The 24,220-nt window shown below is 40.3% G+C and overlaps 1 protein-coding gene across 1 annotated transcript in view; it reads right to left on the bottom strand.

The window, feature by feature from the left end:
- Positions 1-24,220, bottom strand: part of plppr1 (phospholipid phosphatase related 1) — a 47,008-nt gene that overhangs the window by 16,105 nt on the left and 6,683 nt on the right. Inside the window, exons 2-3 of the mRNA XM_029516206.1 lie at positions 18,212-18,321; positions 7,557-7,745 (exon numbers count right to left, since the gene is read on the bottom strand). Of these exons, the coding sequence (XP_029372066.1) occupies positions 7,557-7,745; positions 18,212-18,271 (249 nt within the window). The 5' untranslated portion in view covers positions 18,272-18,321. The remainder of the gene's footprint in view (positions 1-7,556; positions 7,746-18,211; positions 18,322-24,220) is intronic.

Here is a 24,220-nt window from a genome sequence, read left to right as displayed (position 1 = left end):
CCAATCAGAACAGGCCAGACAGAACATCAGAACATGTGGACAAAATGTGCAGAAATTTCCTTGTACAAATTACTGAGATATCTCATTTAGGTCAAAATTCTGTTTCGTGAGGCCACTATGACCTTTGACCATCAAAATCTAATTAGATCATCTTTGATTCGAGGTGAATGTTTGTGCTAAAGTTGAAAAAATTCCCTCTGGATGGGGTTACTGTGATGTCACGATCACAAGGAGAGATAGAAATATGGTCAAAGCAAAAATGTGATGCCAGTGGCATCTAGCATAAAGATATAAAAGTGTGGGCATCCCATTTTGCCCCTGTGTGGCCTGTGCACATAAAATCACTGTGCCTTAATGCAGCCTTTCTTCGGGTCCATCATCGTGTGGTCTTACATCACGTCTAATGGAAAAACTGCTGCTGGACACAAAATGAAACTCGTTAACCAGCAGCCTTGGGTGATGCAGGCCGCCACCAAAAATGTGTGTGCGTTTGTGACAGACCGAATATATGCATATGTGTGGATGCATCTGATTTTTGCCTTTGTTGTCAGTATATGTTTGCGTTAACAAGAAATCATTTTGAATCTCCTGTGCTTCCTCCTTTCCTTGAAAAAGTTTTTTTCTATCCTATTTATTTCATTGTAGCTATGAGCAGCGAAAGCAACCAATGTTTTGATGCAGGAAAAATAAAAAAATAATCAAGAACGGAGAGAGGAACTGAAAGCGCTTATATAAAATGCGTATAAATGTTTCAAAGCTCTGTGCTGGATTCAGACCTGTCTGGATTTGTCAGCTTGAAGGCGGCTGAATTAGTATTTTCAAACATTTTTTTTTCTCCCCTCTGGAAGATGAATGACATAAAGCATGAAAATACTGATCGAATGCATGATGACAGTAAATACATCTTTTGATGTACAATGACCCAGAAACATCTGTTTCCCATTGAACATGGCCAGAAAATGCCTTTATTTTCAAAGTAGACTAACTATTAAAAACAGGAAACTTGTAGCATGTAAGAGTGAACACTAGTAAAGTTTAAATTAATTCAAAATCAAAAGGCCAACAAGAGCCCCGGTGGAGAATAGGTGTAATAACAAACACTTTCAATGCAGGATGTTAATCTTGTTCAAAGGAAAATCCATGACCTAGATGTAAACAACATTATTCATTAGGTTCTTTTAGGTCTCATGTGACTAAAAGTTAAATTATTTAAGCTGAATTTTTCTGCGCACATTTGCAAATAGTCCACCAAGTCACAAACTGTGTGCTACATCTGGGGCAGTATCAGCACAAACTGAACTTGAGTTTACCTCCCAGTAAATAAATGAGGCAAATAAACATTTCTGATCAATTCATTTTCATTCAGCTCCTTGAAATGATGCATATCAGTGAGTAATTTTACGATGTGTTATTTTTCTATATGACAACAGTAACATTTTTAATCATCTAGTGATTGCCTTAAGGTGTTTGTCTCCCTAGAGTTTGCTTCAACAGTGAAAAGCTTAGTTAATGCTGACTGATCGCCTCATTTCAACTCGTGTAACGCCCACCTTCCGCTGTACAAATGTCAGGAAAACTGACTGAAAATAAATCTACCATGTCATAAAATGGAGAAACAACTTGGCATGCTGCTGGAAAAAAAAAAAGAGACGTCAGAACAAAAGTTAAAAGGTTCAACCACAAGATGGGAAAAAAGATGCAATGCAAATCTCCCACCAGGTGCCTAATTCATAGGTGCACTTTGCTTGACATGAAGCAACAAGAGCAGACTAATTCATGAACTGTCTCAATAACACTGACCTCTCCAACACTGTGAAACATTTATGGGAGCTCAGGTCTGCAATACCCTTTAAAGTCCATAAAGTACTTTACCTGTGACCGTAACTGCTCACGGTATTTAGGGGAACCATTTTTTTATGCATTTCACCGCTTTCTTTTTTTTTTTCCATCTTCTTCTTCTTTTTACTCATAAAAAAACAGGACTGCTGAAAATGATGGAAGACCATAAATGATTCATGAGAGGTTCATTCCACCATAGTTACAGCCAAAAGTACAGAATTTACAATCAGAAAACAATCAAGCGCAAAGCCTGAGGCAGCAAGAAACTGTTGATTGTTGTAGCTTACAGTAGAAACTGTTAAAATTGCTTGATAAGCTTATAAAATTCTTTATGGTAAGACTTGAGTGTTTATTAAAAAAATATGTAAAAGTGTATCATCCAGCTAAAGTGGCCCACAAACCCATTTAGAAATATCTACAAAAAGGAAAAGAACACTAAAAGAAAAATAACTTGGATCAGTCAGGAAGGCATAATTTCTATATTTTCCTGTTACACAGGCTTTATTATCTTTATTAAATATTAATCCATCTATTCACCATTTGGAACAATTCTGCGACAAATAATGCTCACAGATTGTGAAGAACAACAGAATTGTCAACCAAATTTTTGTCTTTTTGTTCTGCATTTTTGTTGCTTGAATTTAGATGAACTGCTGTACGACACTGTCTCCGTAGAATCAAAACTAGCCAACGGGATTACACCTAATGATTACTTTTATCACAATTAATATTATTTATCATGATTTGTTTCTCACTGGTTGTGAAAAATACAAAATATGTAGTGTTAATAATTCATAGTTAAAAGTTCCCAAATCTTGAGGTGACATCTTCAATCCACGTGTTCAAAAATGAATGTCACCGAATCAATTACAAAAGATGATTAGATTAATTATTTAGCAAAGAAAACTATTATAAACGCTGCAAATTGTACATGTGGACACATCTAATTTTGGTCCTTAGTATCTGTGTATGTTTTTTTCAGTCTGTTATTTTAAGCACCAGGACAAGTAACTTTTCCTCCTTTCCTTGAGACTGTTGTTTTTCCTCAATAATGCCACCCTATTTATTTATTTGTAGCTACAAGCACCGTAAGCAACCAGTGTTGTAATGCCAGAAAAGTCAAATAAATTAATTTAAAACTGAATAAGGACTGACAGCCCCATTATAGGCTTTCTAAACGTTTCAATGTCCTGCGCTGGATTCAGTCCTTTACAAATTTGTCAGTATGAAAAAGGCTGCATTAATATTTTCGAACAGTTTTCGCTGATGAAATTAATTATTCAGTGAACAAAACCAAAAAGATGTGCAAATAAATATTTTAAGGAAACAAATGAATTGATTATGTTGACTCTCTCTACTCTGCTTAGTATGGCCTTCAGTTACAGGTGGACAAACTCTGATGGCATCCACTGAGAGAAAGGTTAGGGTTAGTTATCATTGCCACCTCTTCAATGATCAATAAGGATATAATGTGTAAAGTGTGTGTGCTTACAGCTTGCAATGCCCAGTGTGGAAAAAAAAGAAAAATAAAAAAACAACAACAGCAACAAAACCCAATTATTGCTGCTTTAATTTCCTCTTAATGAGGCAATCATTGGTTTTTGTTGCTACCACAACAGTGGCAGGCTTCCTATTTAGCTTAATGCAGTACAATACTGTGACATTGCTAAACTTCTAAAAGTGGTTTATCTTGAGTAACTTCTACGGTCATGGCCGCCAACATTAAGCAGTTTGATGTTTATGGTGGACGAATCCTTGACAAGAGCAACATCACGCTTTCATTCTCTCGACTCTGAGGGTGAAGTGAGACTGTTTTGTTGTCCAGGGCTGGACAGGTTTGCGAACCGTTGCATGATTATGACCCATCTAACCTCCACAGCCTCCCTATGGTCCAGCCATGTGGAACAATCTGCATAAAATACCGCCTCACTGATAATTGGCCAACATCCCAGCCTTGTCATCATTAATTCTGACTCGCCACCTCTCTGGTTTATGACGCATGCGATGATGGAGCGATATGCAGTGTCAAGCACAACTTAAGCATCTGACACAGCACAAAGGGCACAATTAAAAAGTTCGGGATAGCATACAGATGGATAAAGAGACAAAGAGAGATGCAAAGGCCACATTTATACCAAAGCGAGAGAAAAATAAATAGTTGGAAATATGTGAAGTGACCAGCAGTGTGGGAACAAACTTGAACAGCTGACACAGCACTCTCCAACGGAAAATCTGTGATCAGGGAAAAGCATTATAAAGGAAGAAAGCATTTAATCTCATCAGAATTTAATGAAATTTATGTAAAACTACACATATAAAATTAAACTATTTCACTTTTAGAAACAAAAGAACATAACTAGAATTCTTCGTGATGAGTCAGCAGAAAGGCAGGAACAGTGACAATTTTGTGATCGTAAACTGATTTTATATTCACATTTTCTGCGTCAAACTTCATAAACTAACTGCTTTGTGGTGAGTTTTTAAAGTTTAGATCTACTTTTATTTCTCTACTTATTTGTTTTGTGGAGTCGTCAGTGCAGAAGAGTCTGTCACAACTACACAAACATGCACTCTCAGCAAATCATCTGTAAGTAACATTGTCTGTCACATTTTCCCCAGCCAATCGGAGCACTCTTCCAGCTTTTAAACAAATTTATTGTATCTCACTGAGTGAGTCAGAGTGTGTGTGGGTGTGCACAGGTGGCCGCTGATGCACCTCACAACAATTAGCCCGAGGAAGGAATTGCGAGCTACAAGATGCGTTTTATTTCTTCAATAAAAGTGGCAATAATTCAGGTCTCACGTCTCCATAACAGGTCGGTAACAGCACTCACAGTATTTAGAGCCTGAAAGCAAAGAACATAATCTCCCAGATAATAAACAAGTGAAACAGGAAGCAGCAGAACAGTGATATCTCATTACAAATAAATGGGTCGGCGCATGTCCAGGAATGACAGATCTTAAACAATCACCTCCATGATTAAGTGCCTCTTGAAATCAGCAGCAGGAAAGGAAGCTGTCTGTTTGGACAGGAGGTAAGAGCTGCAATATGGAAATGGATAACAAACAGAAGACCACTAAAAGCCTTCTCATGGCACTTTACAGGCCATGCTTTTTTACTAAATTTCAGAACTGCTGCAGAGCACAGAAGATGGCCAGTAACCCCCTGAAGAAAGCGTTAAATACTGTTGAAATACCAAGACATCCATTGCTGTATTAGTAACTCCACTTTCTCTCCACTCTGCAGCTTTGTGACTCTAACTTGTGAATGCAATGCTTTTATTCTGCAAGTATTAAGAAAGTTTGAGAATTGAAACAAAACGCACACAAATAGAAGCCACAAGCAACGGAGCTATATCTTTACCCTTTCAAAAAAACATATGCAGCGTCCCGAAGCGAAAGCTGCAAAGAAATTAAATATGGACAACCCAGAGAGGAGGGTAGCACAGCGGCATAGTGGTTAGCGCCATTGCCCCACAATAAGAAAGTCCCGGGTTTGGTTCCCGGCCTGGGGTCTTTCTGTGCAGAGTTTTGCATGTTCTCCCTGTGCCTGTGTGGGTTTCCTCCCACCGTCCAAAGAGCTGCATGTTTAGGTTAACTGGCGACTCTAAACTGTTCGTAGGTGAGTGTGAGTGTGAGTGGTTGTTGGTTTCTGTCTGTCGGCTTTGTGATGGACTGGCAGCCTGTCCAGGCTCACTCTGCCCTTGCCCAGTGTGAGCTGGAATTGGCTCCGGCACCCCCAGCCACGCGCAAAGGGATAAGTGATAGAAGATGAATGAATGAATGAATATCAGATTTTGCGGGAAGCCTTTGTTTTGTCATTAAATGCAGCCTTTTGTCTAACTGTAATCTTTCTGTAGTTGGTTGTGTTCTCAGCAGGTGAAGCATGTAGAACACAACAACAACAGCCACAGCTTATATGCATAGCTGAGTTGTCAAAAAGGGGCGAGAAGCTTTCTTCATGCGATTATGTTTTTGTCTTTTGTTTCTTTGCAGTCGAACAAGCTCTCAGTATGAAAACCGATTGGAGTTGAGATAAAACCAACAGGTTGTGCGGGATGTGAAAGAGTTTCACACGCTGAATGAAACACAGCAACACACAGCGGGAAAAACTGGGAAGGGCTTGCTGATTGAAATGGACAGATTCACCTGATTGATTCCAGTTGGCTCTTTCGTCAGTCACAGATCAGAAGAAATAAGGATTTCCTTTGCGCGCGGATATTGTCTCTTCCTGAGTGTTTGTTGCAGCAGGTATGATTTATTCATACTCACTTCCACACAAACAAAAATAGGCTACATTGCATACAGGTACCAGAGCACCAAACCACTAAACAAAATTCATTCTGTAAAAGATTAAATACCTCATGGCCTTGTGGACTCCCTGTATATTCTTTGGCTACTATTGGACAACAGCTAGAGCCTTTACGTTTTACTGAACCAAAATTGATCTGTAGATTATCTTGGGATCAGTTTGAAATGTGAAACAGTGCATTGTTAGATTAAACAGACACATGCAAACAGTCTTCAGCAGGTGCTCAGAAAATATTTGACATGGGTTTAATAATGAACTGGCTCGGGGGCCTGCAGACATATGGTGTCTGGTCTGGGTTGCTAGGCTGGAGTGGCGAAACACGGAGAAATACTGGCACCTAGTGGCTGTAGGCCGCTACACGTGCATGAGGCACCTCAACACAACTGCATGTGTAAGCTCTGACTTATGTTCATCTTGAACTGTGATGCAGCTTTGAAAACGAGCAGCATGGACAGGATAGTGACTTCTGATTAACTTTTGCCCTGGTGGATGTTTTGACTTTCTCCATTTAGCTTTACTGGCGCTAACAGTACTGTGTACTGTTGGCTGGCTCACATGGAAACAGCTTTGCTGCCATCTACAACTGTAGTCCTACTGCTGTAACAAGTCATGAACGAAGGCTCCGGATCCATACAACACATTAACGCTGCTTATTATTTACTCTATACCAACTGGCACATCACTCATCACCTACAGCCACGAAACAGCACCAACATTGGCTTGCTTTCTGTGAAACATCTACCAAATGCATGCTGTTACGTTTTCTGTTTTTCTGTTTTGTTTTTCCACTGTGAACACTGCTTAAGCAAAACCTTGCAGCGTGGGGGTTTGGGACATAGCTTCTGTCGGCTGTGAAAAGACAGAGGCTGAAGTTTCATTTTATCTACTGCTAAAAGACAGCTGGGCCCGTTTTTGTTGAAGACTCAGCAGAGGAAAAAAAAAGCTAGAGCCAAATGTTGAGTCTGTGAAATCAGTGCCAAATATATCAGTTAACCCAAAAAAAAAAAAAAAAAAATCAATAATTTGTCTTGATTTCTTCCATGATTTAGAAGAGAAGATAAAAGGAAAAGAGGAACTTTTGTTGTTATTATTAATAGTGATAGCATTTCTTTCAGTTATAAAGGCATGTTAGGTCACGTAAACGGAAAATTAAGGCTATTATGTTACTAAGAGTAGTGGTTATTTAATAATGACATTTTAAGAATATTCTTTAAAATAGTGATTTCCAGATGTGAAAAGCTTTAACAAATGGCTACTGTTCCAGAGAAAAGCAGGAGGGCTGAGATGCAAAGGCCTGAATAAACGCACAATTATTTTCAATTTTACTCCAACATGCAACATGCGAGTTTGAGAAGAAGCCAGTTTTAAACACTTATGCAATCCGTATATAATGGGTTTTACTCACAATAGCGGTGGGAGCAGCAGCCACCACGCAGTACAGGATGAGGGGTGGGATGAAGCTGAACTCCTCCGTGCCAGGGTAAGGCTTCATGAGCTCAGCGTCATTACAGAAGAAACCCTGCACGTGCACGCTGAAAAGGTCCGTGCACTCCATGTAGTAGGCCAACAACACCGTGCCGGACATGATGACGAGCTGGAAGAAAAACATGTTGGAGCCAGAGAGCAGAGAAAGTTGAAGGGGAGGAGAAGGATGGAGGGAAAAGATAGAGTTGTTAGTTGTTTATCCAGCACACAGCAGGCTGTCCTTGCTGATCCACTTTCAGTGGTTTGAAAAGTGGAATTCCTTAAAAGAGCTGTCCTGTGAACATCACTCCGCTCCTCCATCAGCTGTGATGCATCTGACAGATTTTTATACAAAACAACTGCATAAATCCTCTAAAACCACATGTCTTTTTTATTCCCCCACTCCTTTCTTTCTCTCTCTCTCTCTCTCTCTCTCTCTCTCTCTCTATAGTCATGTATGGGCTACCACCCCCCCATCACTATTACGGCACCACCAGCAGCTGAACTACCATCACTTACCACCTCCTCTCCACCCTCAGCCCCTCATCCTTTTATCCCTCCAACATTATCCTTTGTCTCTGGCCTCCTTTCACTCTCTAGAATTAGCTGCAGGCAATTCTTTTTCTTTAAGTGTATATTTATATATATACGTGGTACCCTAAGTCACTGATAATGGAGCTACAGGGGAACAGTAGATGCAAAATCTACCGTACTGTTTATGTGGTTTCTGAAAATTGTCAGCAGTTGTTTCACTCAGCCACTGATGTGCTTATAATGCTGCCAATCTAGGCAACCTGTCGGCACTGTGCTGAGGTTTCACATCAAAGAAAAATAATGAGGTGTTCTCGTATTTTAATGCTGAGGAGGATCTGCCAAGGAAAAGAAAAGCCCTGCAACGTCATCGGAACTGGAAGACGTAGGATATCTTAGTCAGGCAAAAGCATTGCCAATTTATTTAAATATTAGTCATATTTTCCTTCGAGGAAAAGGAAGGAGGAACTGAAGAAGGGAATTTATTCATCGCTTAAGATGAATAAAGTTTGACTAAATTTCAGCCTCATGTCAAGCAGTCACGTATGACTATCTTCCTCTGTTATTTGCTGACAGACTTTCATCTGCTCAATGATTCATGTTGTGAATAGTTACTGTGATTCTTATAACCGAGCAAACCCCAGCCTTTTGTAATACTTCTTTCCAACACAAGGTGTCAGTATGTCACTGTGGAAGGCTCAGCACCACTTCAACAGGAAAACCACTCAAAACTGCCAAGACAAGACTGGTTGTCTGGTTCACTAACTGCAAACTCAAAAAAAAAAAAAAAAAAAAAAAAAAAAAAATCGATGAGAAAGAACACAAAAAGTCTATAAAAAGGTTCTATGGGCAGTGTATGAACTAAGATGGTGTATAAAAACTTCAAGCTTAACACAACAACAGAATAGAGAGTTAGGGTAGACGGCTACCATCAACCCCAGCAATGGTTACACCCACATCTCCAGCCTGCATGTCTGACCACAAATTAGGCACAAATAAAGTAAGAACCCCTTCAAATTAAAACAATACAGCATCATTTCTTTCTACAGTGTGCCGTTACACTCACCAACATTTGAAAGATATCCTCTTCATCAGACTTAACTTTTTGTTGCTCATCTCAGGCATTATTAGGCTGGCTTTTTAACAGGTAAATGAAACTTATTTTTGGGGAAGCTTTATTCACGTCACATGAAAATAACCTTTTTAAAATCCATATCCATTATGTAATAATATAATATAATAGATAGGGATGCAGGTGTAGAAAAGCACATGCCCTGTGTCCATGCGGTGAATATTTTTGGGCTCAGCTAGCTGATGTCATTGTCTAGGAGTCCACCCGTAAGTGTCAACAACTGTGTCCGCTGTCAGTCAGAAAAGACACACTTTTCAGAGCAGTGGATTGGCCTCGTTCTCTCTGCCCCCGCCTGTGGTAAAAGGCCAGCCTTGCACTTTCTGTGGTGTTGCTGTTATTTCTGAAATAGTCACTACTATATAAATAAAACACACCAGTGCTATTTTACTGTCCAGTCATATCACAAAATAATTGTTGTCAAGTGCAACACAAGACAAAAAAAAAAACAAAAAACAAAAACACAACAACAGAGGAAAAACAAGAAAAAAATATGAAGGGTGTGTGTGTGAGAGAGAGAAAGAGAAAGAGACTGGACAATATGGCCAGTGGGATTCAGACAGCGATGGCACGAAAACAGCTGAGAACAGGGGAGAAATTTTGGCAGAATCTAGTCGTGTGACAGATGGCCGCACCAAGATGTCCAGGTGTCTACGTCTGTGTGTCTGTCTATGCAATTTATTTGTGTCTACGCTATCTCTCTGAATAGTGCTAAGCAAGTTAAAAATGTGTTCTGCTCTTTTACAATTATTACAAATTTTTTTCTGCATTTCCCATGCATTAACATCTACTACTATAAGGCACCATAAAACATGTCTAGAAGACATATCTGGTCAAATCACTGCTATAACTGAGGGGAAAGAGTAAAGTAAATCCACAGAAGTAAACAGAAATCCCGCTGCTCCCCTATCTTTAAGCAGCTTGTCCACACACAGCCTCCAAATGACTGACAAAGAGAGATGGGCTAATTTCATGTTTTCATGTTGTTCCCCAGACAAGTTCCAGCAGGGTAATCGGCTACAAAATTATTCAGGTCTCCTTTGAAAATATGTAAATTCCATCACTTGCAGAAATGCCATGTAATACCTAGTGTGAGCGCATACCTGAGGACGTCAGGCTTATAAAAGGGAAACAGGAATGGGATTGGACATATTATCTAGAGGGGGGGAAAAAAAAAAAAAAAAAAAAAAAGGTTGAACTTTATAGTTGCGATTTCATTTTCTTTGACCTGCACCTTATTTGCATTTGAATTTAAAAAAAAAAAAAAAAAAAAAAGGCTAAAGCTTGCCTCAAGCTCATATCAGTTTCTGGTATATCACCAGGTTGGGTTCAGGACAAAAAAGTAAAAGCATTTAGCTCAAGATGAGCAAGATCAAGATGTCCTTGAGTAAGTTCTGGACCATTTCTTCTCTTCTTAATTCCTAAAAATCACTCCCTCTCTCTAATAGAGATCTATAAAGCTCAAACATTTCCTCTATCACTCAACCCAGCCCCTCCTACTTCTTCACACTGTAAATCACAGAGAGCCATGAACATCCAGTGAGCCGTTAGAAATCACCAAAATCATCAGGCTGCGGCAAAGTGACTAAAACAGGCCACAAAAGACAACTTCAGCGTGTCCAGCCTGATCTGACGCTTGGCTCCGCTCTGTTCTGTACTTTGTTGCAAACCAGCTTTGCTTGTGAGCCAGCCCTGTAATTGTAATTCATTGAAGTGTACCAACTCTGCAGAACAGCATGTAGCGGTGCAGGCAGATCCATGGAGGCCACTCACCATTTCCGTAAATTCTTCGGGAGCCGTTTTTTTCTGTGACAGCTCCACACCTGGACAAGTGTCCCTTTTTCTCTGTGTGGCATAACTTGTGGCTCCATTATATTCACTCCCCAGTCAGCGTCATGCTGCATTAGCTCTGTGAAGGGCAGACTGTATAGCCATTTTACGACAGCCAACTCTTTTCAAAGTTACTGCAGCATTGCATTATCCTTCTCCCTTGGTGGGTACAATTCACCTCTTTTACTCAACAGCATCGCAGGGCAAATCTGACGCTATTAGATTTTAGCAGCCTACATTTCTCTGGAGACTGGGACGATGAGAATTTCTTACTGATGCCATTTACAACATAATGATTGGTAGGCTAAGGATTCTCATGATTTCTCAGCCTCAAAACTCTTCCAATCGATATTATCGATTACACTGAATCGCATTGCATGGCAAATCACACTGTAGAGTATGTCCCATTTTAAAGTACAGGTCGGAACAGTGAAAGTGCTGTTAAATAAAGTGCTCCTCTGGTTGTGGTGAAGTCTGACTTTACTATTGTATGCATTTGTGATGACCTACAACACGGCAAATCTGAATGAATATCCAAACCTAATTAGGTCTTTACAAACAACTCCCTTTTCTCCAACCTTGTCTCTTCTTTAGCTCCTTTACTCCTAAATCGTTTTATTGTCACCCTCACCACACATCTTCCTTTTCTTGCCATAAAAATGAAATACCAAGTCATAGATTTAAGCCATGCTGTCATGTTGTGTTAGTAGATTGAAAAAAAAAAATAAATAAATAAATCAACTGACAGAAATGGGCTTGTCAGCCTGACTTGCCTCTTACGCCATGATATTACACCATCAAACTTGAAGTGACGTGAGACACAGCTCACTTCTGTTTCCTTAAAAAGCCTAAATAAAAGATGAGATAAAGATGAATGATCAGCTGTTAAACGTGAGTGTGAACTCCAAACCAAGATGCAGAATTTGTCTTCCACAGTTTTTACCAAGAAGAAATTACCAAACACTGCAAGGATGGCTCCTTTTTTTCCCCAGCTCATTATTATGTTAAGTACAGCATCTTGTGCCATTCAGAGTTTCCTGGAGGGTCATTCAATTTCTGTGGGGTCTTTCTAAGAATTTAGCCTCAAATATTCTTGAGCTTTGTTGCCTGTTGTGACAATCTCTGCCCCAAATACATGTGGTATATTAATCACACAGACAAACCAGGCTGCAGTTAGAGCCAGGTGTATCTGTTTTCTTAGGCTTTGACTACATTTGCTTCAGTATTGGTGGTGCTGCTCAGCCAGCACTCCTTTTGTTGACGCCATGTCTTCTTTCATTTACTTTTTTTTCCCCACTCCTCATAAAGCTCCTATTTGATTAATAATACACTTCATCCCAGCAATAACGTTACCTTCATGAGTAATAACCTATCTCTTCAATTCAGCTGTGATGGTAGCTGAATCTGTGGAGTCAAAATCATCATGCTATCTGTTTTCTAAAGCTGGCAAACTCACAGAAATCCCACTGCTGAACAGCTGTGCTTACAGAATCAGCTCCTCCTGCTGCCTCAGTGAATCAGGAAGCAAATAACCCAGGTTGTGGGACAAAAACAATGCACATTCGAAAATGAAGTATTTGTGGCCCTCAGTCTTAATGGGAACAATAGCTTCTAACACTGGCTCCCTACTCTGCACTGCGGGCTATGCTGAAATGGCAGTTAGATGTGGGGAAATTACTTTTTTTTTTTTTCCTGTCACCGGCCATGATTCCAAATCCTAAGGTTAGGGAGATTAAGCAATACAAAGTTCATTAAAATGAGTTTTATTCAGCCAATGTTTACTTAACACACACTACCATGTAAGCTTCCACAAGTAGATTCAATTCAAGATTCAGAGTGTTTGCTATTGTACAGTAAAGAAATATGTTTCCCTGTACTATTAAATTCTTTTTTATTCTCCACAATGAATGCGCACATACATAGAATATAGATAAACAGAATAAAAATGTATTTAAAAAGATAAAACAGAAAATACAATAAAAACAGGACAACCGTAAAACAGTAATAGAAATGAATAAATGGACAGAATGAGCTGACATATAAGCTCCATGTGCAACAGCCAGTGTGCAAAATGAAACATCGAAGATTATGGCATGTGCAAATGAAGCGTGCGAAATGTCGTGTAAACTGTTGTAGTTGATGCATCAACTCTTGTTTAGGAGTCTGATGGCAGTGGGAAAGAAGGAGTTCTTTAGTCTTGTAGCGCTACCTTTCACACTTCTGTACCTCTGGCCTGAGGGCAGAAGTGCGAACAGTGCATGCTGGGGCTGGGTGGGGTCTTGAGGATGGACTCTGCAGTCCTCACTACTCTCAGCTCACCCTCTCCGCTTCGGGCTCCCAGATGCCCACTATCATCGCCTTTGTCTTGTCCGTGTTGAGGATGAGGTTGTTGTCCCTACACCATGTCACCAGACTGGCCACCTCCCTCCTGTAGTCCGATAGGTGTACTACAGGGGGTCAAGGGTGTCCGATATGCCGCTCTCAAGGCTGTGGTCGGGGGACGGGCAGGTTGAAGATGGAGGTGAGAACGTCAGCCAGCTCCTTGGCACATGCTCTGAGGGGCCGCCCAGGCGCTGCCGGTGGTCCTGCAGTTTGTGATGCGCTGGACGCCTTGCCACATCTGCCCGGGGGCAGCAGTCCAGCTTCTCTCTGTACTGCCACTTGGCCGCTGTGATGGCTTTCCTCAATCTGTACTTCACAGCTTTGTACTCAGTCTCATTGCCTGATCTGAATGGAAGAGACCGAGCACGCAGCATGTGACATACCTGACTGTTTATCCAAGGCGTCTGGTTGGTAGGACGGTTTTGTCATAATCTCCCCATTAATAGTTACTGCATCAACAATGTATCCTTGGAACTCTTTTTTCAGCCCCTTTGATGAATTACTAACTAATTGGAAAAGTTGCTCTTTATTTAATCACTTACAAGGACACTGGTTTGTAATCAACAGATTTAAGTTATGGACTACAACCATCTGAGTGTATCCATAAATTACAGTTACAGTCTGGTGGCAGCTTTGTAGCTTAGTTACAGACAGACATTTCCTTTCTTGTCTCAGCTCGAAGAACAGTAGAGTTTAATATGGCCACATCCTTTAATCACCACCATTAGCCACAGACTCTGCAGTTCCCACTGCCCAGTGCATGTTATGTAGATGATTCTTTTGTTCACATGTAGTTTTAAATCAGCATCTTAGAGGAAAACGCAACCGTAATATGCTTTTGTTTTAGTGGGTGCAGTGGTTCAAGGTTCGAACCCTGGGACTTTTTTTTTTTTTAAGTGAAGTTTGCATATTCTCCCCATGCCTATGTGGGATCACTCACTCTAAGAACACACACGTTTAGGTGAACTGGCTAAGTTGCCCATAGGCGTGAGTGTGAATGTCTATATGCGTCAGCTGGGATTGGCCCCAGCCTCCCTGATATCGGATGGATGGGTCTGGTGGTGTTTTCACCCACACATCTTTTTATGAGATAGCTAATAATCTTCATCCCTCGGTACCTAGTACCACGCAGCTTTATACCAGGCGGAGATTCTTTCCACTGTAAGGTGTGACGATGAAAAACTGACAATTAAGTGATTCATACCACAAGTGGTTTTAAGTCTGATATATATGACATATTTCCTGGTGGATCGCTATAAACTAAACTAGCAGATTTAATTAGCTGGTGTGCACTTTGAAAGTTAAATTTAACATGCGATTCCCTTGATAAAAGGCCCTTTTTAGAAGCTCCAATGTAAAAATCGTATTGCGTCACAGCACCCATGAGAGAGACAGAAAAAAAAAAAAACCAAACACTCCCTGAGGGGCAGTAATGACAGCCTCCAGCGTTATTACACCATGCTGGTGGAGGAGATTGAGCGAGATGAAAGAAAGTATCTCTGACAGAGGTTATTCAAGAGATTGGTTCTTTTCCTTACAGCCTGGTGAAAGTGAACACAGGGAAGTTTTCATTTTCACTGAACACAGCACCTAAAAGTCGAACTGATCCAAGTTGGATTAATAAAAGACTGGTGTTCTGTGTGTTATATAATCTCATCTGGGGGATGGGGGCTATGCACACAAACTCATTCTTCTCTACTCACCTTTACAGCTCTGCTGTTAATTAATCTCTCTCCATTTTTGCACCCTTTCACAACCTCCATCATCATCCTTCTTCTCTCCGCACATGTATCCCCATCTTCTTGTTGTGCCCTATCAGCGGTCATCTCATCCTATTCTTATTTTTATCCCCGTTCATCTCACAGTCCTGTTTTCCGTCTCTCAGTTACTGCCCCAGTAATGGCAAACAGCCACAACAAATGATGCTCTTGAGGTTAAGTAACGGATGAAAGAAACGCAACAAGTTACATGCCTAAATAAACAAATCACCATAAATAAACATCCTCCCTGTCACAATGCCTCAGGCGCTGAACTATAGAGCTGAGCCGTTCCAATCAGGACACTCTCTTTCAGTCACGTGACGCCACTGTTCCCTTGCCTTGTTCTGTTCGTGGCAGGCTGGGTGAGTAAGGGGGGGTGAGGAGAGAGGAAGAAACACATGAGAAGGAAGAGAAAGAGGGCCACTGAGATGGAGCGATACAGGAGGAGGATGAAGTAGGTGCGAGGGGAGGCATAGGAAGAGATGAGTGGAGAGACAGGAGGAGGCTGTGAGGATGTGACAGAGACATCAAAGAGGGAGAAGAAGAAGAAAACAGGGACGGGCAGCATGAGGCAGGAAGATGGATAAGATCCTTTAGAGAACTGAGCCAAGAGGAAGTGGAGTGCTTGAAAAGAGTAATGAAAGAAATTTTGCATGATTTGACACCTTTTTTTGGATATCAAAATCAAGGCATAAAATCCAAAAAGAAGCAACCATACAATACATGTGATGATCAGTGAGAATGCCACTCAGCATTAGAATCACAGTGTGATATCATCATGTCTTATCATTTGACAAGGCTGAATGATCTCAACCTAAATGTGACTGACAGAATAATTGAATGTCTTCACATTGGGATTTACAGTGTGATATCATAATATATCAAATACTATTGACATGAAAGCCTTAATTTTAACCATATAAGGGTCCCAATTTAGCTTTTTTCTTCCACAGAGTTTTTGGAGTTGTGAGAGACTGACTTCAAAGGTCTTAAAATGCTTGTGAAGGGGAACCATCTTTATATCTAATAGAGAATTGTGAAAAGACACTGCACAGTGATACTAAGTGATGTAATATAGCAATATAACAGCCATTACTGGGAGCTCTAATCGTTTTAATTTCCTCATCTCCAAAACAACACACAGACGATTCCTGGTGGCGCTTCATCAATAACAGTTGCTTGCATATCTGCTTAATTCCGGTTTGAGTACCACCACTGAGAAACTATGAAGAGGTTGACGTTACTATGGTAACAGTGACATCCCCAACTGATGGGAATAAACTAAAGTACATGATTCCGCATCTAACAGGATCTCTAGAGTAAAACTGTTTTCATGATCACTAAAAAAGACAGATAATGCAGCGGAGTTTTCTGATTTCTCAGTCCAAGTCCCACTGGTCATAATTCATTATGGCACAAGTGCACAAATCCTGAATGAGGAGAGGGATAAGTAAGGCAAAAGTTTCAGGTCCAGGGTCACATACAAACAAATCTAAAAATCTAGCTGATGACCAGCAATGTTCAACTGAGCCTTCCGCGCCGAGTTCGTGCCAAGAGACGTGACAGCTCTAAGTGAGCAAATCGCTGTACACTGACAGGCTGACTAACAGAGTGACTACTTAGCATGATTAATTATATGTTATTTTCAGAATAGCATTACAGAGAGTGGACAGTGCTTTAAGTGTGTGTGTGTGTGTGTGTGTGTGTATCCAGAGTCACTTTTATGGTAGTAACTGCCCAACTGAAAGTCGGGTTGTGTGGGAGTGAAGGTAGTGTCTTGACTGACTGTGTTGACAGAGCAGTCTTATAAATTACATAACTCCATTCAATTTGCATTACTGAATTGGGTCAAGGTAAACAGTTAATAGCTTTAAGTCAGTGTGTTGACCCCTGCTGTTGATTGTGTAGTGCCATTGCGGCTTGTTGCAGCATGGTCACTAATGCATTTCACAGGCACGTGGGCCTTCTTCTTAATTTTCTCTCTTTCTCTCTCTCTCTCTCTCTCACATACACACTGACTTCTTTGTTAAATAATACATTTAATTGTTGTACGTTGTGGTGAATTTTAAAATGCCTCCCTCCTCCTCACGGCTGTATGGAGCCAAGCTTTGGCAGTCACAGGAAATGCTAGTCTAATATTAAAATTGCAATCTTTCAAAATGATGATTTTCATGAATTATGCAATGAGCTGTTGAAAAGCCCAGGAGCCCATCATTTCAGGAACACTCAAACAGAAATAAGCACCGGGGACAGATTCAAGTAAGACATTTTCCCACGGGTCTGCTCGAAAAGCAGAAAGGTAAACCATCATGAATAAGAGGGAACATCACAACATATACAAGTCACATTTCGGTAATCTTGGAGGAAAAAGGGACATATAAATGAAAGACTAGAGTGTCAGTCAACACATCTGAGATTGTTATGCAGAATGTTTCCTTGGAGTGTGCATGTGTGTATGATAGAGAGAGAGAGAGAGAGAGAGAGAGAGAGAGAGAGAGAGAGAGAGAGAGAGAGAGAGAGAGAGAGAGAGAGAGAGAGAGAGAGAGAGCGAGCACGTGCAGAGGAAAGCAAGTGACAGAGGAGAGTAACACAAGGAATCCTGAGAAACCTCTCTCATTAAGGACTTTCAGATCACATGGTGATTAAATATGGAGGAGCAGTACAACTCATAGACACACACTCGGCTTTCTACATATTCTAACACTTTATGCTCTGTTTAGCCACGTATAATTTACCAGCACAAGGGGCCATTTGCTAATGGTTAAATTGTTACTCACACAAACATGCATTGGACAATCCCCAAACTGTGATTAATATGCACATAAATATGGATTTTATACTTTTATACTATACAGAGGAAGGCAGATTATAGACACACACACACACACACACACACACACACACACACACACACACACACACGCACACACACAGACATACACGCACACACACAAGGTTTCTCACCTCTACAAAGATGAAACATGGGATGATGGAATAGCTGCGCAGGGTGTTGTTGGACGCCATCTTGTCTCCTGTCGGGAAACGTCTCCTCTCAGGATTCAGGGCAGCGCACTCTGCATTGACGGGGACATCAAGTGTCACTCATTAGGTAATACTGAAAAACTGAAAGAATACTGTAAAACTGTTAATTTCAAAACTGCTATTGTCAACTAAGTCAACTTTAACCTCTCCTCAATCGTTTTAACTGAGCTTATTATTCTGGGTCCCAGTGGAGAAAAATAACAGCCAAAATGACCTTTTCTTCCTTTGGATATTCATTCTGGTGGCTGCTGAGAACACCCAGAGCACTGATAAGATTCAAGCCCTCGGGCATGTCCTCATCCAACCCTTAGATCTCCTCCCACTGATCTTAAAGATTCCAAGGGGAGGTGAATTGGAGGATTCCCGAATAGCTGCCACTATGTATAGTGATGGCACCCACAATTGCTTCCATTTGGGTTTCGACTAACCATCACTGTCATCATAAATAATTGTTTGGTAATGGTTTTCCTAAATTAATGTATTAATAAATCTTTTAACATTAAATATTAATATTAATTGTTTAGTCTACAATTTGTCACATTTGCCTCATATTTACCATTTCTTAAATTACGTAAATCACAAAGTAAACTCATGATAAAACCAACAGTCTTGTGGCTCAACCGCCTGCAAGGCAAGGAGCAGGGACTGAGTGGGGAACAAGCAGGGTCAGGACAGACTGAAGCCCTTTATCTGTGGTTTCTGTTAAATCTTTATAAAACCCATGAGCAAACCTGTCTTAAATTTCTAGATAAGCAGCATACTGTTTGCTTTATTGTGTTTGTATTCCAACACTTTCCTCTGTGTCACTTAAAGCGTTCTTTGTTGAACTTCTAATGGGACAGAATCTAAGATTAAACTTGCTTTCAAGAGATAGCATCATATGGTAGTATGTTTAAGTTGAAGTCAGTGATGACAGCCTCACCGTTAGACGCAATCTCCTGCACTCAAACTAGCACCACTTCCCTTCTCCTGCTGTTATCTTGTTTCATTGTGCATTATAATGGCTTCTAATTGTCACAAACAATAGCATGGCTTTTTTTTTGTGGCAAATAGCAAGTTAATTAGCTAGAGACTCAAAGATTTCTGCGGTGAAGAGACAAATGATGGAAAAAGACATTTTATTTTTCTAGCTAAGGCTGAAATGGCTTGTCAGAAAATTGTCACATTGCTTTTCATTGCAGAGCAGTGATAGTTTGAGTAGGTGGATGTTAAATTGTTCTGGAACAGCTAGAAAAGTCTGTTGCAGCTGAATTGTTGATTTATTGGTATTAATAAGACAGTTTTGACCCTCTGCTGATACTTCATGTCCATGAATCTGTTATGGGGCTATAACTGGATTTAATTCGCCATTAAAGAGGAAGATTGTTTAGCTCTCTTTTTCTTCCCACTGTGCATATCTGAATAAAGGTAGTGAGAGTGGAGAAGAGGAAGCTTATTGTCAGCACCAAACTTGGTGGGAGGATGGGGCACAGACACTTTTTTTCAATAATATACATCTGTTTCTCTATAAACTATTTATATATTGTGGCAAAAACAAATCTGACATATGTATGGCATTGATAATGTGTGGGACTGTGTGGATCTGGAAGAGGAATCCGCTCTGCTGAGAACGATTCTAGTTAACTCTGTGTAAAAGACTAGTCACTGCTGATTATTGAAGGCACAGTGTTTTGTGACAGTAGCACAGGCATCAAGGTCACTATGATTACTTGTCATTGGCGTATCATTCAAGTACAGACTGTAAAGTTCTTTCTGCACACCTTACAGGAAGCTCCTCTGATCCCAACATTCATCTCAATTTGAAAGCCAACACTTTAATCTCACCAAGTCATCACACAGACAGACAGTGAGGGCTGGCAGGCCTAATCAGTCCCCAAGTGCCTGTCCCATCTCATTTAACACTAAATCCAGCCTAATCAAGGTGACATTAGATGGCAACAGTCTGTCTCGGTCTCACAGTCTCTTACTGTGAGCTTCAGCAAAACAAACGTTGGTGCCTATGTACAAAGCAATGTCAGTTTAAAACCAGCACAGAGATTTGCCACCCTTTCATGCGATATGTGACTGCAGGTGACAAAACCTTACCAGCAATCTATACCTACATCGTGTTTACCTGGAAGGAGTTTATTATTCTTCTCCTAAAAGTATCAGTGAAAACTTCAACTCTGTGTCACCCACAGAGCTCACTGTCCTAAAGGAGTACGTTTCAGAAGGAGGGATAGCTGTTGTGCAAGATTGATCGATGGTTTCCCCATCTACTAAACCTGTAAGCCCATTTCTGAAAAGTCCTACATGCAATGTAAATGTAATCATTTTCAGTAAAACTAGCTACACATACCTGCTATCCATCACAGTGAACATTAAGAGTGTTGCTGGCCTCCAGTGACTCCGTGACTTTAAAGATTACGGCAAGTCGGGAAAGAATCAGCAACAAAAAATGTTTTCATGCCTATAATGTGGTAAAAAGTCCCCAAAATTAAATTACCATACCAGTCACATTTACACTCCCATATTCTGCATTATGCTGCATTTTTAATTTCTAAACAGTCATCAACAGGCAATCAATTATTAATAATTTCCACAGCTTGCTCCACTGAGTCGTGATTTTAATCAAGTTAGTCAAATGGAAAGAGCTCACACAGCCAGTATTTATTTATTTATTTTTTTTGTCTGTAGGAAATTACCTTTAAAAAAATGGTTTTGCTACTGTCATACAGTGGTCATCAGCAGCAGATTACGAGAACAAAAATATTAGATCTTTTGCATAATTAAATGATAGGCTGAAGGTTGGATCCAGACAAAAATAATAAAAAAAAAAATGTAAGAAAGTGTTGAGACATACTGAAGCACTATCCACCCAGTAAGGTGGTGAACCTGATGAAGACTAGCTATGCCGGAATAACCTGCAAAGTTATGTGCATGCAGGGCCAGTTACCAATCACATCAAGATTGTGGCCAAGGTCAGACAGGATTGTCTAATATCCCAAATCTTCTTGTTTCTATTAGCCATTGACAGGCTGGTTTGAAGAAAAACTGTTTAAAAAAAAAAAAACACGAAACAAAAACACATAAAATACAGAATCCAGTGGAGGCGATGTAACTTTTGTCACACAGCTGCCATCAGATGTATAACAGAGCAACAACACTTTGAATAAATCCCACCTGAAGGCAGCAACCTTGGAGAAGAGTCTTTTACCAACTTGGTGATATCACTGACAAAAAGGGTGTTTTTATAGCTAAACAAAATCTGGCACCTTGCAATTATACCACAAAGCAGAAAAACAAGAATCTCCTTCTCCAATGCAAAATCTGTTCTCGATTTTGTTGTTTAAAATGGAAAATGACCAAATCACTATGAATAAAATGCAAAATTTTCACCTTAAAAGCTTCTCATTTGTAGCGGCCAGACAGAGTCAGGGATAAAGATGTGTGGACTAACACACAACCACCACTAGCAGCAGGTGGATTTGGAAGGAGGAGGATAGAGATGGATCACTATTGAGTGGCATTTGACACTACAAAAAAAAAAAATAAAACACCACCCAATAAGCTTTCAACTAAAATGCTCTGGGGAACAGAGGCCAACCAAATACCAGCTGGTGAAAGGCTCTGCAAACAAACATCAGGAGACAGGGAGACACCTGGTGTCAAATAAAAAAGGTAACTAACGAGAGAACTGAGAAATCTCAAGGTCCCTTGCTGGTGGACTATAATTAAGAAAAGCAGCAGGGAAGCACTTTACAGTGAAGAGGGTTCTCACCTAAGGTCACAGTGCACAAGCACTGCATTTCTACAATAATACGATGATATATAGACTGTGAAGGTGAGCCTATTACGCATGATCTTCAGCAAGATAAATATCATAGATTACGAACACTTACACAACAAATGTTAACTTCTCAATCTCCCCTCAAAAAAAAAAAAAAAATCTGAAAAAAAAAAAAAAAAGTCCAGGTGACATGCAACAATGGACCCTATATTTTAACCAATTATGTTGAAAACCATAGAGTAAGATGCACAGAAAAAAAAAAAAAAAAGTATGACGATGCACAAAATCATTTCATCTCCATGACAACATGAATACATGTAACATGGGCAGGGAAACTTACTGATCAATGAGGAATTAGTAGTAGTGCTTTGCACTATGCTGTTTCATATGTTGGCAGTTCTCTAAAGCCCTCCCCTCCCTCCTTTTCTCCACCTATCTATCCTTATGTGAGCTGAAGCCTTGGCAATTAATGCTCATAATCAGTTGGTTCTCTATAGGCTCCTGAAAGAGAGGTCAGATTTAAGGTGTACAACAATCACAACCAACAACCAAAACGATCCGCAAGTGTTGCCTCTGTGAAGCTCAAAGTGAGTCAAAATTCAAACCTTTTGACACACAGCCCTAGCTTTTATTTTTGTCTCATGCTGTGGGCAATCATGCAGGAATAATAGACAAAAAGAAACTGGCAATTTAACAATTGGACTGCAAGCTTGATTATTTGACTCTGTGCACTGTGACAGATGATTCAAGTCAGAATTTTGTTTTCATTCTTCACTAAAACAGCCTCACACCTCTGAAGAATCACAGTGCTGAACAATTGGATTTAGTCACAAGAAAGTCTGAACACGATTTCTCTTATTTTTCCTCTAGCCTTGCGACACTGCCGATTAAAAGGATGTTTCAAAGATCGTAACCGTGGACCATTTTTCTTTGCAAATTCCAGGAGCCAGTTAATTACAATGGGATGAAAGGTGATCAGATTGTCTTCCCGGCGGCCTGTTCATCAAACGAGCAGCCCACAGGCCTTGTCAGGATTCATCAGGATCGCTTCTCCACTCAGCCGGGCTGTGATGGCTTTGTCTAGACGTGACTGCTCTCCTCTCAGGGGTGGTGAAAGCTGGCTGTGAAATATTGAGCCCTGAAATATCATCTGATTGACCATGTCCTGGTCTCCAGCTGACCTGCTCTGCCTGACTGTGATGACTGCCTGCATGCAACCGGGCTGTCACAATGACAAAGCTGGTGATGGAGCTCAAAGAGTCAAAAGCTGAACACGGAAAAAGGAAATATTACATCCCTGTTTTTGCTGCCAGCATTTTGGTGGTGTAGCCATGCTTCTTCCTTGTGTAATTGAATGTTAGCAGAATGTCAGTCACTCAATTCTGACATATGCAAGTACTCAACATATGAAGTTTCACATAGAGTGTCTTGTTGGCTTGTTAAAGTTTTTCGCCAGAGCAATGAGAGTGAATCAAAATATTAAAGTTGCAGACAGGAGAAGTAAATAATAAGGTGGTTAAAGACCAGTATAACTACAACTCTGGGCGATGATGTTCTCCAAGTATATTGCCACAAGCGATCCGATTGTCACACAGTTTCCATACATCATTTTATACACTCTTAAAACTTAGATAATGATTAGAGCCAAGGCTTCCAAGTGAGAAAGGCGATACCTTCAACCCTCACACTCAAAGTTTCATCTTGCCTGTGACATTACTCCTAACGGATCTTCGTTAAAAGTGCTTTCACTGAATTAATAAATAATATTAATCACAATGTAAGATGTAGAACTGCTGTTGTTTTTCTGTGAGACAAAATGCACTGTTATTGCACTAAATGCAGCAATACACAAGGCCAGCTCAGAAATGTCATGTCCAGACCTACACTTGCATTTTTGGATGCTCAAAATGTCCCCAGTGTCATCAAAATTTTCACATTTAATATTCAACTCAACTTTTTTCCTCCTGAAAACCGTCATCGGTCTGTTTATGGCCAACAAAGTGTACAAATCTCATTTCGACTGTATCATCTACTGGCTGCACAACAGTGCACACCCTCACTTTCACAGACACAGAGCTGTCCCTTGGCTTCTCCTCTTGCCAACAGAGCATCTTTGTTGCTATAAATAGTCTGTTTTCATACTTCCCTTGTGGCTTAGTTAA

This window comes from Echeneis naucrates, chromosome 12 (assembly GCF_900963305.1).
Source record: "Echeneis naucrates chromosome 12, fEcheNa1.1, whole genome shotgun sequence".
NCBI classification, from domain to species: domain Eukaryota; kingdom Metazoa; phylum Chordata; class Actinopteri; order Carangiformes; family Echeneidae; genus Echeneis; species Echeneis naucrates.
The sequence above is the reverse complement of the archived record's forward strand: the minus strand, read 5'-3'. Positions and strand labels throughout refer to the sequence as shown.